The sequence below is a fragment of the Giraffa tippelskirchi genome, chromosome 13, assembly GCF_054371585.1.
Source record: "Giraffa tippelskirchi isolate mGirTip1 chromosome 13, T2T-mGirTip1v1.2.pri, whole genome shotgun sequence".
NCBI classification, from domain to species: Eukaryota; Metazoa; Chordata; class Mammalia; order Artiodactyla; family Giraffidae; genus Giraffa; species Giraffa tippelskirchi.
Window position 1 is genome coordinate 32,125,722 of NC_137287.1, and position 13,566 is coordinate 32,139,287.

A 13,566-nucleotide genomic window follows, 5' to 3' on the forward strand; every position below is an offset into this window, starting at 1 on the left:
GATTAAATCATGTGCTGCTGCAGCTGCTGACCTTCAACACCCCCTGAAAGGAGTTCAGGGTGGAGATGAGAAGTGAGTCCCTCTGTGCTTTGAGGGGTTGGGGTACTAGCAGAACAGGTTTTCAGACAGGTATTTTCAGGAGTTGATTTTACGAGCCCAATTCTTGTATCTTCTCGTATCTAGAAAACCACTAAAATCTTTCATGGAGACCGCTCTTCGTGACTGGCAAAATCTTCACCAGACTATTGAAACCTTTTGGAAATATAAGTGCTTGATTGCATGTATTTCCCCTTCACCCAAATCACACATATTCTGACCTTCCCCCCGTCTCTTTGGAGTGGTTTCTCAGAGCTGTCTGAAGTGCTGTCTCCTGGGCTGCAGTCCTCATTTTACCCCAAATAAAACTTAACTCACAACTCTCACATTGTGCATTTTTTTTTGAAGTCGACGTATCACAGTTGTGCATTTTTAAAAGTCAACATATTATTAGGTGGTAGAATATAAATTGCATAAACCATCTCAAGTCTGAAACCTCACAGGAATTTGTTGCAAAGTTATCTTTTCCCCTTTCCTGTTTTCCAAGCCAGAGTCTCTCAGCTCCCTGGTAATTCCATAAACTACCCACAGCCTTTTCTCAATATAGTCAATTTTAGCCTGTCTGTCTTTGGTTCTGTTGCTTAAGAGGCATAAAGATTTCCCACCAAAAGAACATGAGACTTTTCCTGGGTGGGGGTGGGGTGTTTACTTTGCACTATGTAACTGTACAGGTCCTGGTCTTGTCCCCAGGCCGGTTCTGTTCTGGAGTCCCTAGTGGGTAACAGTTGAGGATCTTGCCCTTGACCCTAAATAACGCAACAAACACTAATGCTTTCTGAGCCTGCAGTTTGAGGATGCTTGCCATCTGCGTGCCTCCTCTTCCTGTTATTGTGAAAAGTTCTCTTCCTGAAGACTTGTTTACCCAGCAACAGGCCAGAAGATCTGCTGGTTGGGGAGCAGTTTCACTCTGCTGATGCACACTGAAGTCCTGCTTTGGGGTCAAGGCGCTGGGCCTCGCTTGGTGAGTGCAAGTCCAGCTGATGCCAACCCAAAGGTGCCGCTGTCCCGGAGGTGAAGCCCTCGTCCTCTGCTGCAGCATGCCACCCACCGCTCTGGGCTGGAAACAGGACCTCACAGGGGGCGCTCATCTCTTCAAATTCAGTTCAGAATCTGGCCCTTCCAGTCATACTGTTTGAAAAGGTAAAGACACAGGAGGCTGAAAAACAACTTTATTTACGACTGAATAGGTGACAGCATTCACAAAATGCCAAGCAAAGTCATTCCCTGGTTCAGTTTTTTAAATCTCAGAGCCTCTGACATCTGAACTTTCACTATGTACCAGCCAAGAAAGCCTCTTTGTGGGAACAGAGTTTCCCACTAATAGCTGTTTTTCTGTTTTCTTAACTTCCTAGTGTTACTCATCCCGTTTTTCCCCTTGGGTCCTGACTGACACTTGTCCACTGTGCTCACCTGTTGAGTTTCTTGGGCTATTTGTAGGAGCCGCAGCATCACATCAGTGATCCCTAAGACAGAGGTAAGCAGGATACATCTATGGGAGCCCTCTGTGTTATAGTCTTTCTCTGAGTAACGATGGCAGCCAGGAAATGAACAAAGGGGTTTGGCAAATTAAAGCCTTAAATTTAAGGCACACAACTTCATTTTCCTCAACTCAAACAGAGGGTTGGATAATTTTTTATTTTACAAGAGCTACTGTATTTTTTGTGTACACAGCACACAACGTTTAACTAGCTTTATTACACATGTTAAGTATACAAACTGATTTAGGGAAAACCTCTAGACTGGTTCCCCAAATGATTGACATGGCCCAAAACAAAAGGGAGGGAGATGGGGGGGGTACAAACTCATAGCCTTTAGAATATGAACAGAATGGGAAGACATCTCTTCTCATAAAACCTTGGTGGAGATGCACCCTGGGGGATGATCTGGCCTCAGTAAACGGCTCAATTTCCCTGTATCTGTATGGGACCACAAACAAGTCACCAAAAGTGGACTGTCAACAGAGAAAATGGTGGCTGCCTGCATCCTAGGGCTTCTCATAGAAGCAACAGATCCACAGTACCAAAGTTATTGCACCTACGGCTGAGTGGCATGGGTCCGTGATATCCATTGGAAGTACCTCCTGAACGCAAATCAGAATTCATTAAACAAGAGGCCACTTAAAACATGGGAAAGAGGACTGTCCCTGTATGAAGGGTTCACAATCTGAACTGGCCCTTTAAGACAGTGAATAGTGTTACAGAAACATTGTAAACAAATAATTCAAATATGAAAACGCAAAATGTGCAACTAGCAAATACATTTTTTACATTTAGGTAAGATTTTCAGAAAACCCAGGAATGGATTTTATATCACAAAATGGTCCATATCGCCCAAAAATGTCTTTTGATTGGACAGTAAAATAATACTTGCTGGAAGCTAAAAACTGAGATAAAGTACAGGCCATTGGGAGTGGTAAAGCTTTAATTTCTCCAATTTTCTTCCAGATCAGCTTATTACTAGGGTTCTCATGGCACAGGAAGAGATGGTAGCTTTCCACAGGGGCGCACTTGGGGTTGATTTTGGTGATGTTCCAAGTCAGGGCAATGCCCCTGGGTCTCAGCACCCGTTTTACTTTGAGCTCAGGCTTCTGTGGAGGAAGTGTATCGCGGATTTTGTCTACCAGTTCCGGCAGTAGCAGCGGCGGTTGTGGGAGAGGTGGCAGATGCTCAAAGGACTCATGAACCTAAAACACATTCATAGAAAGTTTAGCAAGCTGGATTGGTGGGCTCTAATATTTTTTAAAGTGGTCAACTGCAGTTCTACAATATGTTTCCCATTCCTCAATCCATTTATCAAAATCGTAAGAGCAAAAGGATGCTTCAAGGATACGTGAGGCTAGATCCACTTTTTTCAAACATCAGCTTCTTTTGGAGTTAAGATCTGTACACTTTGGAGTACCACTAATTTAGAATGGGTTAGGTCCAAGCCATTCTGGAGAAATATTCCATTTCATTGCCAAACTGTGTTCCCAAACACTGTGCCAATTTACATGAAAAGTACAAGTGTAGAAGAACACCCATTTCACTCCATCCTCATTAACAATGGCTACTACTCTTAAAAATCTTTTCCAATTTGTTGGATTAAAAAATGGACTTGTTTTAATTCTGTAGCCTCTGGAAAATTCAATCACATTATTTTAATTGAGTAAATAAGTAGATTCATAATAGCACATTTAAAAAGCATACTAAAGTGCTTTCGAAGCTGAAACGTGACCCAATGTTTCTTCATTAATGAAATGGGTGCTTTCACTCAACTTTGAGCAAATATCCCTTACAGAACACTTTGTATCAGTACCTGGGCTGCATCTTGTGACACTGGGTTTGTCTCTTTTGAGACTGAAACAGCTTTCATAGATGACTCAAGGGTGGATACTGGGCTTTCTGTGAACAACACAAAGTTTAAAAGTAAAATTTATCTGCAATAATCAATCCCATAACCTTTAAAGCCAACAGTAGTGTTTATCTTGTGTAATAAGTAAATGTGAATTAAAATTTTAAAACTGTGAAATAAGATAAACTTTTGCTAAAAGTTCAAGACCCAAAGGTATCAAATATAGATAATTTTTCTTTAATATGACAAAAAGTCCCCTCTTAAGAGAAACATGTATGTCGTGGTGCAGCTGGGAACTAGGAAACATTACTCATAGAAAAGGGATTCCTGCTTAGCAGTCTTAGGGGGCGGATGCGGCTGTTAGGTCAACACGGTTGTCTGTAAACACAGAACGGTTCACAATCCTGTATGAATGTGCGATACAAACAAGATCTGCGAATTCAGACTAAAACTCATGCAGACCTGGGTTGCAAGTATCTCTACTGCTGAGGTCCATGGTAGCCCAGGGGGGAATAAGACATAAATTGTGGGCTGTTGAAAGGGAGGGGGAGGGAGGAGAGACAGAACAGAGAATGGAAGAAAGAGAGATGGTTAGAAGAAGAAAGAAAAGGAGAAAAATAGAGAAAATGTAGGTGTGAGGGAGAGAAACAAAGTTTGGTAGGTACGAGAATAGTTTGAGGACAACCGGGGAGAGTATTAAGAGGATAGTAAGAAAAAGGGCTCCATGTTGGAAAGCAGGGCCTGATAGCTAGAAATTTCAGAAATTTGAACATATTTAATAAGCAGCAAAAACCATTTTTGATTCACAGTGTGTGCTGTGATATATTAATAGCTGTTTAATATATTTTATGAATCTCCTCAAATAAAATTTCTTTCATTTGTGTTTTCCTTTTAACTGACAAGGATAATTAAGATTCTACATAGTGTTTCAAAGATATCTTATTAGTCACATTATTTACTGGTATTAAAAAATCTTTTTAGAAGAGGTAATGATTTTATGCTTTTAAGTGTAAGGTAATCTGCACAGCCTTTTTAATGGGTTTGTTAATTTGAACTAGATTTGTGAAATCATAATCTGCAGGTTAATCAATGCACAAGAGCCAATACAAATAACCTATATATTTTCAAGTGAACAGTTTCACACACACAAAAAATTCCAACAGATAATAGCTCTCCGTAACTAACATTCCTTCTTTCAAGGTAGTAGGTCAACAAGCCCTTAGCAAATTTAAACAAAACAGGACTTTTATCCCAAATCAGTTAATGTTTAGATCCTCTGCATCATCAATGTCAACATCTTGCAGCTTTTATCCTTATCTATATAAAAACGGGTAATGGTTACTTTAGAACTTTGTATCCTCAAAACAACAGTAGCAAGCACCCCATTATTTTAACATTCTTTCTCATTAAATTGCTAGGGGAGAATTGTGGCTTCTAGTTTCAACTTAACCCTTTGGTTTGCTGTATGTATATGTACATGCATTCACTTGTAAATATTTATATTATAGACATGATTTTTAAAGTTTGTATTTAAAAGTGAAAGTGGAAGTCGCTCAGTCGTGTCTGACTCTTTGTGACCCCATGACAATAAGCCCACCAGGCTCCTCTGTCCATGGAATTCTCCAGAAAAGAATACTGAAGTGGGTAGCCATTCCCTTCTCCAGGGGATCTTCCTGACCCAAGGATCAAACCTGGGTCTTCTGCACTGAAGGCAAATTCTTTATCATCTGAGCTACCAGGGAAGCCCATAAAAGTGAACTATTCAGATACAATTTATATACAGTATAAAGTACCCATTTAAAATGTGCAACTCTTTTTTGACAAATGTACTATTGTGAAATCCTCACCAAATTCAAGACAGAATGTTTATATTACACCAAATAGTGTCCCTTTTGATAATACAAATGAATCTGATTCCATATTGGATCTATTTCTTTTACTTGAACCTTTGTATTCTATTGCTTTTGCTATAAGTTAAAAACACTGCTGATGGCCTGAAATATATAGGATAGCTCATTCTCAAGGTGCTGACCTTAAAGTTATATAACAATTTCCCATTTACAGAGATTAAAAAGTTGCAGAACAGAGAATAGCATTTGTCTTGCTGGAGGTTTAGAGGAACACTGTGAAAGGACCTATGTGAACAAATAGCTGCCAAGAACAAAGGATTCTGACATCAAGAAGTCTGTAGCAACCAACCACATTCCCTCCCCTTTTAGTATAAAAGAAGCCTGAATTCTAACTCGGAGAAGATGGTTCTTTGGGACAGTAGTTGACCATCTTCTTAAGTCTCCTGGCTTTCTGAAGGAAGCTGCCATTCCTTCTTGCCCTAACAACTCATCTCTTGATTTACTGGCCTGTCATGCAGTGAGCAGTACAAGCTTAAACGCAGTAATATTCACAATCCCTTTCTCATCACTGGCCCCATGAAACCACAGGTCTGTTGTCACTAATGATTAGATTGCTTTTTCTAGAATTTGACATAAACTGAATTAACATGGTATGTAGAATTCTTTTGTTCAACATTTTGTTTCTGAGATTCATCAATGTTGTTGTATATAGTAATATATTTTGTTCATTTTTATTGTTGAGTAGTACTTATCTCTACAGACAGTTATGCCACAACCTACTTATCTATTGATGGACATTTGGGTTGCTTCTAGTTTGGGAGCATTATGAACAAAGTTGCTATGAACATTTGTGTAAAAGTCTTTGCATAGATGGGCTTCCCCAGTGCCTCAGTGGTAAAGAATCCACCTGCAATACAGGAGACATGTGAGATGCAGCGTTGATCCCTGGGTTGGAATATCACCTGCAGAAGGAAATGGCAACCTACTCCAGTATTCTTGCCTGAAAAATCCCATGGACAGAGGAGCCTGGTGGGCTACAGTCCATAGGGTTGCAGAGTCGGAGCGACAGAGCACGCACATTTTGTGTAGATGTAGGTTTTCATCTCTCTCGATAAAATACTTGAAGGTGGAATAATAGTGTTAATTGCTAATGTGCTGATAAACTGCAAAACCACTTCCGAAGTGGTTTTACCATTTTACATTCCTACCGGCAAAGCAAGAGAATTCCAGGTTGTTCCACATTCTTATCAACACTTTGTATATTTTCAGTTGTTTTCATTTCAGCCATTTTAGTGGATGTGTTCTATATCTCATTATGGTCTTAACTTCCCTAGTGATGAACAATGTTGAGAATGTTGTCTTCTGTTTATTTGCCATCCCCATATCTTCTCTAGTGATGGGTCACCTACTTGCTTTGGGTTTAATTTGTTCTTTATGTAATAACATCTTAAGGCAGTTGCTGTTGTTCAGTCGCTCAGATCAGTTCAGTCGCTCAGTCGTGTCCAACTCTTTGCGACCCCATGAATCACAGCACACCAGGCCTCCCTGTCCATCACCAAACCCATGTCCATCGAGCTGGAGATGCCATCCAACCATCTCATCCTCTGTCGTGCCCTTCTCTTCCTGCCCCCAATCCTTCCCAGCATTAGGGTCTTTTCCAATGAGTCAACTCTTCGTATGAGGTGGCCAAAGTACTGGAGTTTCAGCTTCAACATCAGTCCTTCCAATGAACACCCAGGACTGATCTCCTTTAGGATGGACTGGTTGGATCTCCTTGCAGTCCAAGGGACTCTCAAGAGTCTTCTCCAACACCACAGTTCAAAAGCATCAATTCTTCGGTGCTCAGCTTTCTTCACTGTCCGACTCTCACATCCATACACGATCACTGGAAAAACCATAGCCTTAACTAGATGGACCTTTGTTGGCAAAGTAATGTCTCTGCTTTTAAATATGCTATCTAGGTTGGTCATAATCTTCCTTCCAAGGAGTAAGTGTCTTTTAATTTCATGGCTGCAATCACCATCTGCAGTGATTTTGGAGCCCAAACAATAAAGTCTGACACTGTTTCCACTGTTTCCCCATCTATTTCCCATGAAGTGATGGGACCAGATGCCATGATCTTAGTTTTCTGAACATTGAGCTTTAAGCCAACTTTTTCACTCTCCTCTTTCACTTTCATCAAGAGGCTCTTCATTTTCTGCCATAAGGGTGGTGTCATCTGCATATCTGAGGTTATTGATATTTCTCCCGGCAATCTTGATTCCAGCTTGTGTTTCTTCCAGCCCAGCGTTTCTCATGATGTACCCTGCATAGAAGTTAAATAAGCAGGGTGACAATATACAGCCTTGAAGTACTCCTTTTCCTATTTGGAACCAGTCTGTCGTTCCATGTCCAGTTCTAACTGTTGCTTCCTGACCTGCATACAGGTTTCTCAAGAGACAGGTCAGATGGTCTGGTATTCCCATCTCTTTCAGAATTTTCCACAGTTTATTGTGATCCACACAGTCAAAGGCTTTGGCATAGCCAATAAAGCAGAAATAGATGTTTTTCTGGAACTCTCTTGCTCTTTCGATGATCCAGTGGATGTTGGCAATTTGATCTCTGGTTCCTCTGCCTTTTCTAAAACCAGCCTGAACATCTGGAAGTTCACGGTTCACGTATTGCTGAAGCCTGGCTTGGAGAATTTTGAGCATTACTTTACTAGCACGTGAGATGAGTGGAACTGTGCAGTAGTTTGAGCATTCTTTGGCATTGCCTTTCTTTGGGATTGGAATGAAAACTGACCTTTTCCAGTCCTGTGGCCACTGCTGAGTTTTCCAGATTTGCTGGCATATCGAGTGCAGCACTTTCACAGCATCATCTTTCAGGATTTGAAATAGCTCAACTGGAACTCCATCACCTCCACTAGCTTTGTTCATAGTGATGCTTTCTAAGGCCCATTTGACTTCACATTCCAGGATGTCTGGCTCTAGGTGAGTGATCACACCATCGTGATTATCTGGGTCATGAAGATCTTTTTTTGTACAGTTCTTCTGTGTATTCTTGCCACCTCTTCTTAATATCTTCTGCTTCTGTTAGGTCCATACCATTTCTGTCATTTATTGAGCCCATCTTTTCATGAAATGTTCCCTTGGTATCTCTAATTATCTTGAAGAGATCTCTAGTCTTTCCCATTCTGTTGTTTTCCTCTATTTCTTTGCATTGATCGCTGAGGAAGGCTTTCTTATCTCTCCTTGCTATTCTTTGGAACTCTGCATTCAGATGGGAATATCTTTCCTTTTCTTCTTTGCTTTTCACTTCTCTTCTTTTCACAGCTATTTGTAAGGGCTCCTCAGACAGCCATTTTGCTTTTTTTTCATTTCTTTTCAGTCGCTCAGTAGTGTTCAACTCTGCAACACCATAGACTGCAGCACGCCAGGCTTCCCTGTCCATTACCATCTCCCGGAACTTGCTCAAACTCACGTCCATTGAATAAGTGATACCATCCACCCATCTCATCCTCTGTCGTCCCCTTCTCCTTCTGCCTTCAATCTTTCCCAACATCAGGGTCTTTTCTAATGAGTCAGCTCTTTGCATTAGGTGGCCAAAGTATTAGAGCTTCAGTTTCAGCATCAGTTCTTCCAATGAATATTCAGGACTGATTTCCTGTAGGATGGACTGGTTGGATCTCCTTGCAGTCCAAGGGACTCTCAAGAGTCTTCTCCAACACCATAGCTCAAAAACATCAATTCTTTGGCACTCAGCCTTCTTTACGGTCCAACTCTCATATCCATACATGGCTACTGGAAAAACCATAGCTTTGACTTGACAGACCTTTGTTGGCAAAGCAATGTCTTAAGGCAGAATCTTAGGTTATTCATGTTAGACTTCCATTTTACTTTCTATTTTTCCTAATATAAATATTTAATGCTAATAATTTCCTTTAAGCACAGCTTTAGCTGCATTCCCTCATATTTTGATACGCTGTTTTTTCATTCAGTTAAAAATATTTTTAAACTTCCCTTTTGATATCTTTGACTCATGGGTTACTGAGAAATGTAATCTTTAGTTTCCAAATATCTAGGCATTACCCAAATAGCTTTCTGTTACTGATTACTAGTTGTATTGTATCTGTAATCATAGAATATGTTCTCTATCCTTTTAACTATACTGAGACTAGTTTTATGTTCCACAACCAGTTTTGTGGTATGTTTCATATGCACTTAAAAAGAACGCATATTCTTCTGTGACTGTGTTTGAGTGTTCTATAACTGTCAAGTAGCTTATTAAGTTGGTTGATAGTGTTGCTCAGGGTTCTATAACTTTACTGACTATATATTGTATCAATTACTGAGAAGGGAGTCTTAGAACCTCAAATTGTAATTGTTTATATTTCTATTTATAATTTTAGTCCAATTAGTTTTTATATTAGGAATCTTGAAGTTCTACCATAATGTGCCGAAGTGTAGATTTGTTTGTGTTTTGGCTGCACTGGGTGAGCCAAAACAACTGGTTTGTTTTTTGGTTGCGGTGTGTGGGCTTACTCTAGTTGTAGTGTGCATGGACTTCTCCTGTTGGTAGTGCAAGGGCTCTAGAGCACGCAGGCTCAGTAGCTGTGGTGCACAGGCTCAGTAACTGTGGCACGTGGGCTTAGCTGCCCCATGGCATGTGGGATTTTAGTTCCCCTACCGAGGACTGAACCCACATTCCCTGCATTGGAAAGCAGATTCTTAACCACCGGACCACCAGGGAAGTCCCATAAACATAGGTTTAGTGTGCCTTTCTGATGAAATGACTGTTGCACTGTTATGAAACAGCCTTTTCTTTCCCTGGTAATATTCCTTGTTCTTAAGTTTGTCTGATAATAATATAGCCACTCTAACTTTCTTATGATTAGTGTCTGCGTGGCTTACAATCTTACACCTTTTTAATTTTAACCTATCCATATATTTATATTTAATGCACATCATGTAGCTGTCATAGTTGGGTCTTGTTTTGTTATTCAGTCCAACAGTGTGGCTGCTTAATATGCTGTTTATTCCATCCACTGAACTTTCAGTAATTTCTTTTTACTTCATTTGATTTTCTATCTTTTATTTCTCTTATTTGTTCATGTTTTCCTTTAAAACTTTGAGTATATTTCTATCAGTTCTTTTAAGGTCTTAGTCTGTTAATTCTGTCTTCTGTCAAAAGTCTTTCTTTTGACTAATTTTTCTCCTGGTTTTGGATTCCATTTTTCTTCCTCATATCACAAGTGGCTTTTTAAAATTCGATGGTGAATATTATCAATTTTACATGGTTGTGTGTTGAATTCTATTGTCTTCTTTGAAAAGAAGTAGGCTTTGTGTGATTAGCCACTTATTTCAGTTTTATTAGGGCAAAGCTAGAGTTGCCTTTGCTCTAAGATGAGTTTACACCCATATATTCAGTGAGAATCTGCCACTATGGTATGTCAGATCTGAAACATTTCCCACTGCTGTTTGAGCTCTGGAAAATGTTTAGCATAAAGCTCATTGGTCACTCTGCCCCATTTCATGAAATCACTCTATGCGTGTGTGACTTGATATTTCAGCAAAGACTCAAGAGGACTCCTATGCTAACCTCTTGGAACTCTCTCTCTGAGTGGCTTCCTCATCTGATAGTATTCTTCCCCTCATTCCAGCTGCCTCGGCCTCTCTGAATGTCAATCTCTGTCTCTGCTCTGCCTGAGCAAGACAGCCTCTCTCTGCTTGGGATTTCCATCAGAGGACGGCAATCTAGGAAGAAAGCTGGCGCAACTCATAGGGCTCATCTCCTTCATTTCCTTCTCTCAGAGACTGCAGTCCTGTACTGTAATATGTGAAAAAATTTTTCCTACACTTGTTTAGTTTTCTACTAGTTTAAGTCTGATCCCATTAACTCCACCCTGAGTCTACATATGTACTTTCATAACTTTTTTCTCTTGATATATTATTAACATGTTTATGTAAATATATATACTTCTTTGACATTACTTTTAGTGGCTGAATATGGTTGTACCATATAAATCTAATTTTTGCAATTAATCTCTTATTTCTAGAAATTTAAGGGTTTCCAAAGTTTTCATGAATAGCACTGCAATGAACATTTTCATATTTCCTCTATACTTTAGGCTTTTCAGATAATTATTCAAAGAATTGAGTCACAAGGCTTGCATATTTGTGAAGTTTTGATGTAACAAAATGTCTTCCAGAAAAATTAATTTACAATCCTGTTCACAGTATATAAACTTAAATTTCTTTTAAAACTATTTAATGCAAAATCTGTATTTATTCAACATTTTTTGGGGAAAAGTATACTGTGTGCCAAGCACTATGCTAAAAAGATGAAAATACACAGATTAATAAAAACATTAAAGTTGCTGCAAAGAATATTAAGTCTTTTTAGGAAGACAGGTATGTGCAGAAACAATTATAGAACAGAAAAATAAAAGTATAATATAGGCATACACAAAATACCAAGGGTAAGGAGAGCAAAGATTGCCAATTTCTGCCTGGAAGGAATAGTTCAGCACAAGTGTCTAAACTGAATATATTAAAGTATGAGAAGTGGGGTCATCAGACAAGCCTGGGGAGGTACAGAGAGGAAAGCATTCCTGGCAGAGAGAACAGCGTATGTAGTGATGGCAAGGAGAGATGCAGCACTACCTACTGAGACGCTATTAAGGCAAAGGGAAGGAATTTGTAGAAGATAAAGCTAAAAAAGTTTTCAAGGTCTAAGTCATTAAACATTCTGTATAGGATGAGAGGAACTTTCAAGAGGGAGGGGACATATGTATACTTATGGCTGATTTGCTGTATGGCAGAAACCAACACAGCATTAAAAAGCAATTATCTACCATTTAAAAATTAAAAAAAAAAATTTAAAGATACTTAATAAAAGAATTCTATATTATCTTGTTAGGGAATTTGGATTTTACCCTAAAGACAAAAATATAACCAGATTCATTATGGACTCCAATTCATTTTAATCTTTTTGAAATTGGAAACTGAAGGGTTTTTTGATTCTATCATGAAGTTCCTAAAGCTTTCAATGGTTCCAACCTTTGGATCCACAGTTGTGATGGGAAAATGAACTGGACTGTATAGTTCCTATAGTAATCTCAGTTTTTAAGTATTACATAATTTACCAATCCTAACAAGTGGAATTCAAATATTTCATCAAAACAGTACCATAAACACACAAGTGTAATTTAAGAGATGAAAACTTGTAACTGATTAGCAGCCCTAGGACACTGTATTTTACTTCTTTTAGTTTAAATATGAGAAAGAGGGCACTGCTGTCACATTTTCATGTTATGCCCTAGCATCCTCTCATAGCCACTATTGTTTAAAGAGAACAGGTGTGTCTCACAGGTAAAATAGAGATTTCCAATAGCCCCAGGCAACCTAGATGAGTGAATGCATAAATTACTACACATTCACACCATGGACTACTACTCAGCAATAAAAAGGAATACTTGCTCAACAACCTGGATGACCCTTGGGGGAAATTATGCTGAGTGAAAGAAGGATACATATATCACATTTATATAACATTCACACAATAATACAGTAGTGAGGAACAGATTAGTGGTTGCCAGGATTTGCTGCTGCTGCTAAGTTGCTTTAGTCATGTCCGACTCTGTGCGACCCCATAGACGGCAGCCCACCAGGCTCCTTCGTCCCTGGGAATCTCCAGGCAAGAATATTGGAGTGGGTTGCCATTTCCTTCTCCAGTGCATGAAAGCGAAAAGTGAAAGTGAAGTCGCTCAGTCGTGTCTGACTCTTCGAGACCCCATGGGCTGTAGCCTACCAGGCTCCTCCGTCCATGGGGTTTCCCAGGCAAGAGTACTGGAGTGGGGTGCCATTGCCTTCTCCGTGCCAGGATTTAGGGACTGGGCAAAAACCCTGAAAAACCCTTACAGGTAGTATGAGGGAACCTTGGGAGTGATGTAACAGTTGTATAATTTGATTGTAGTGGCAGCTCCATAAATCTACACAATAAAATTAATGTATACTAACACACACAAAAAACTTCATAAATGGGTCAAATGTATTTTGAGTTGTTACCCTTTCCCACTTTCTTGAAAAAGAAAAATCTTTTACCTTTGTTGCAGTTTGACAGGCCTTCTTTCGTCAGATCAATCACAGAATCATGTTTCTTCTTCTCTATAGCCTGGAAAGTTGTTAAAAAATAAGATTTTGCCTCAACAGAAAACGTATTTTTAAAAATAAAACACGTTATTTCAAATCACCATTTATAAGCTAGAGATTGAACATTCTTTAAGTTTTACGGTTTAGTTCAACTCTAC

At 39.4% G+C, this 13,566-nt stretch overlaps 1 protein-coding gene across 39 annotated transcripts in view; it reads right to left on the reverse strand.

Annotated features, from left to right (window-relative positions):
- Positions 1-1,712: 1,712 nt before the first annotated feature.
- ATF7IP2 (activating transcription factor 7 interacting protein 2) overlaps positions 1,713-13,566 on the reverse strand; it is a 69,980-nt gene continuing 58,126 nt past the window's right edge. For all 39 annotated transcript variants that reach the window (XM_081559255.1, XM_081559241.1, XM_081559232.1 and 36 more), the window contains 3 exons: positions 13,361-13,430; positions 3,391-3,476; positions 1,713-2,779 (listed from right to left, as the gene is read on the reverse strand). In XM_081559255.1, the coding sequence (XP_081415381.1) occupies positions 2,366-2,779; positions 3,391-3,476; positions 13,361-13,430 (570 nt within the window). In that variant the 3' untranslated portion in view covers positions 1,713-2,365. The remainder of the gene's footprint in view (positions 2,780-3,390; positions 3,477-13,360; positions 13,431-13,566) is intronic.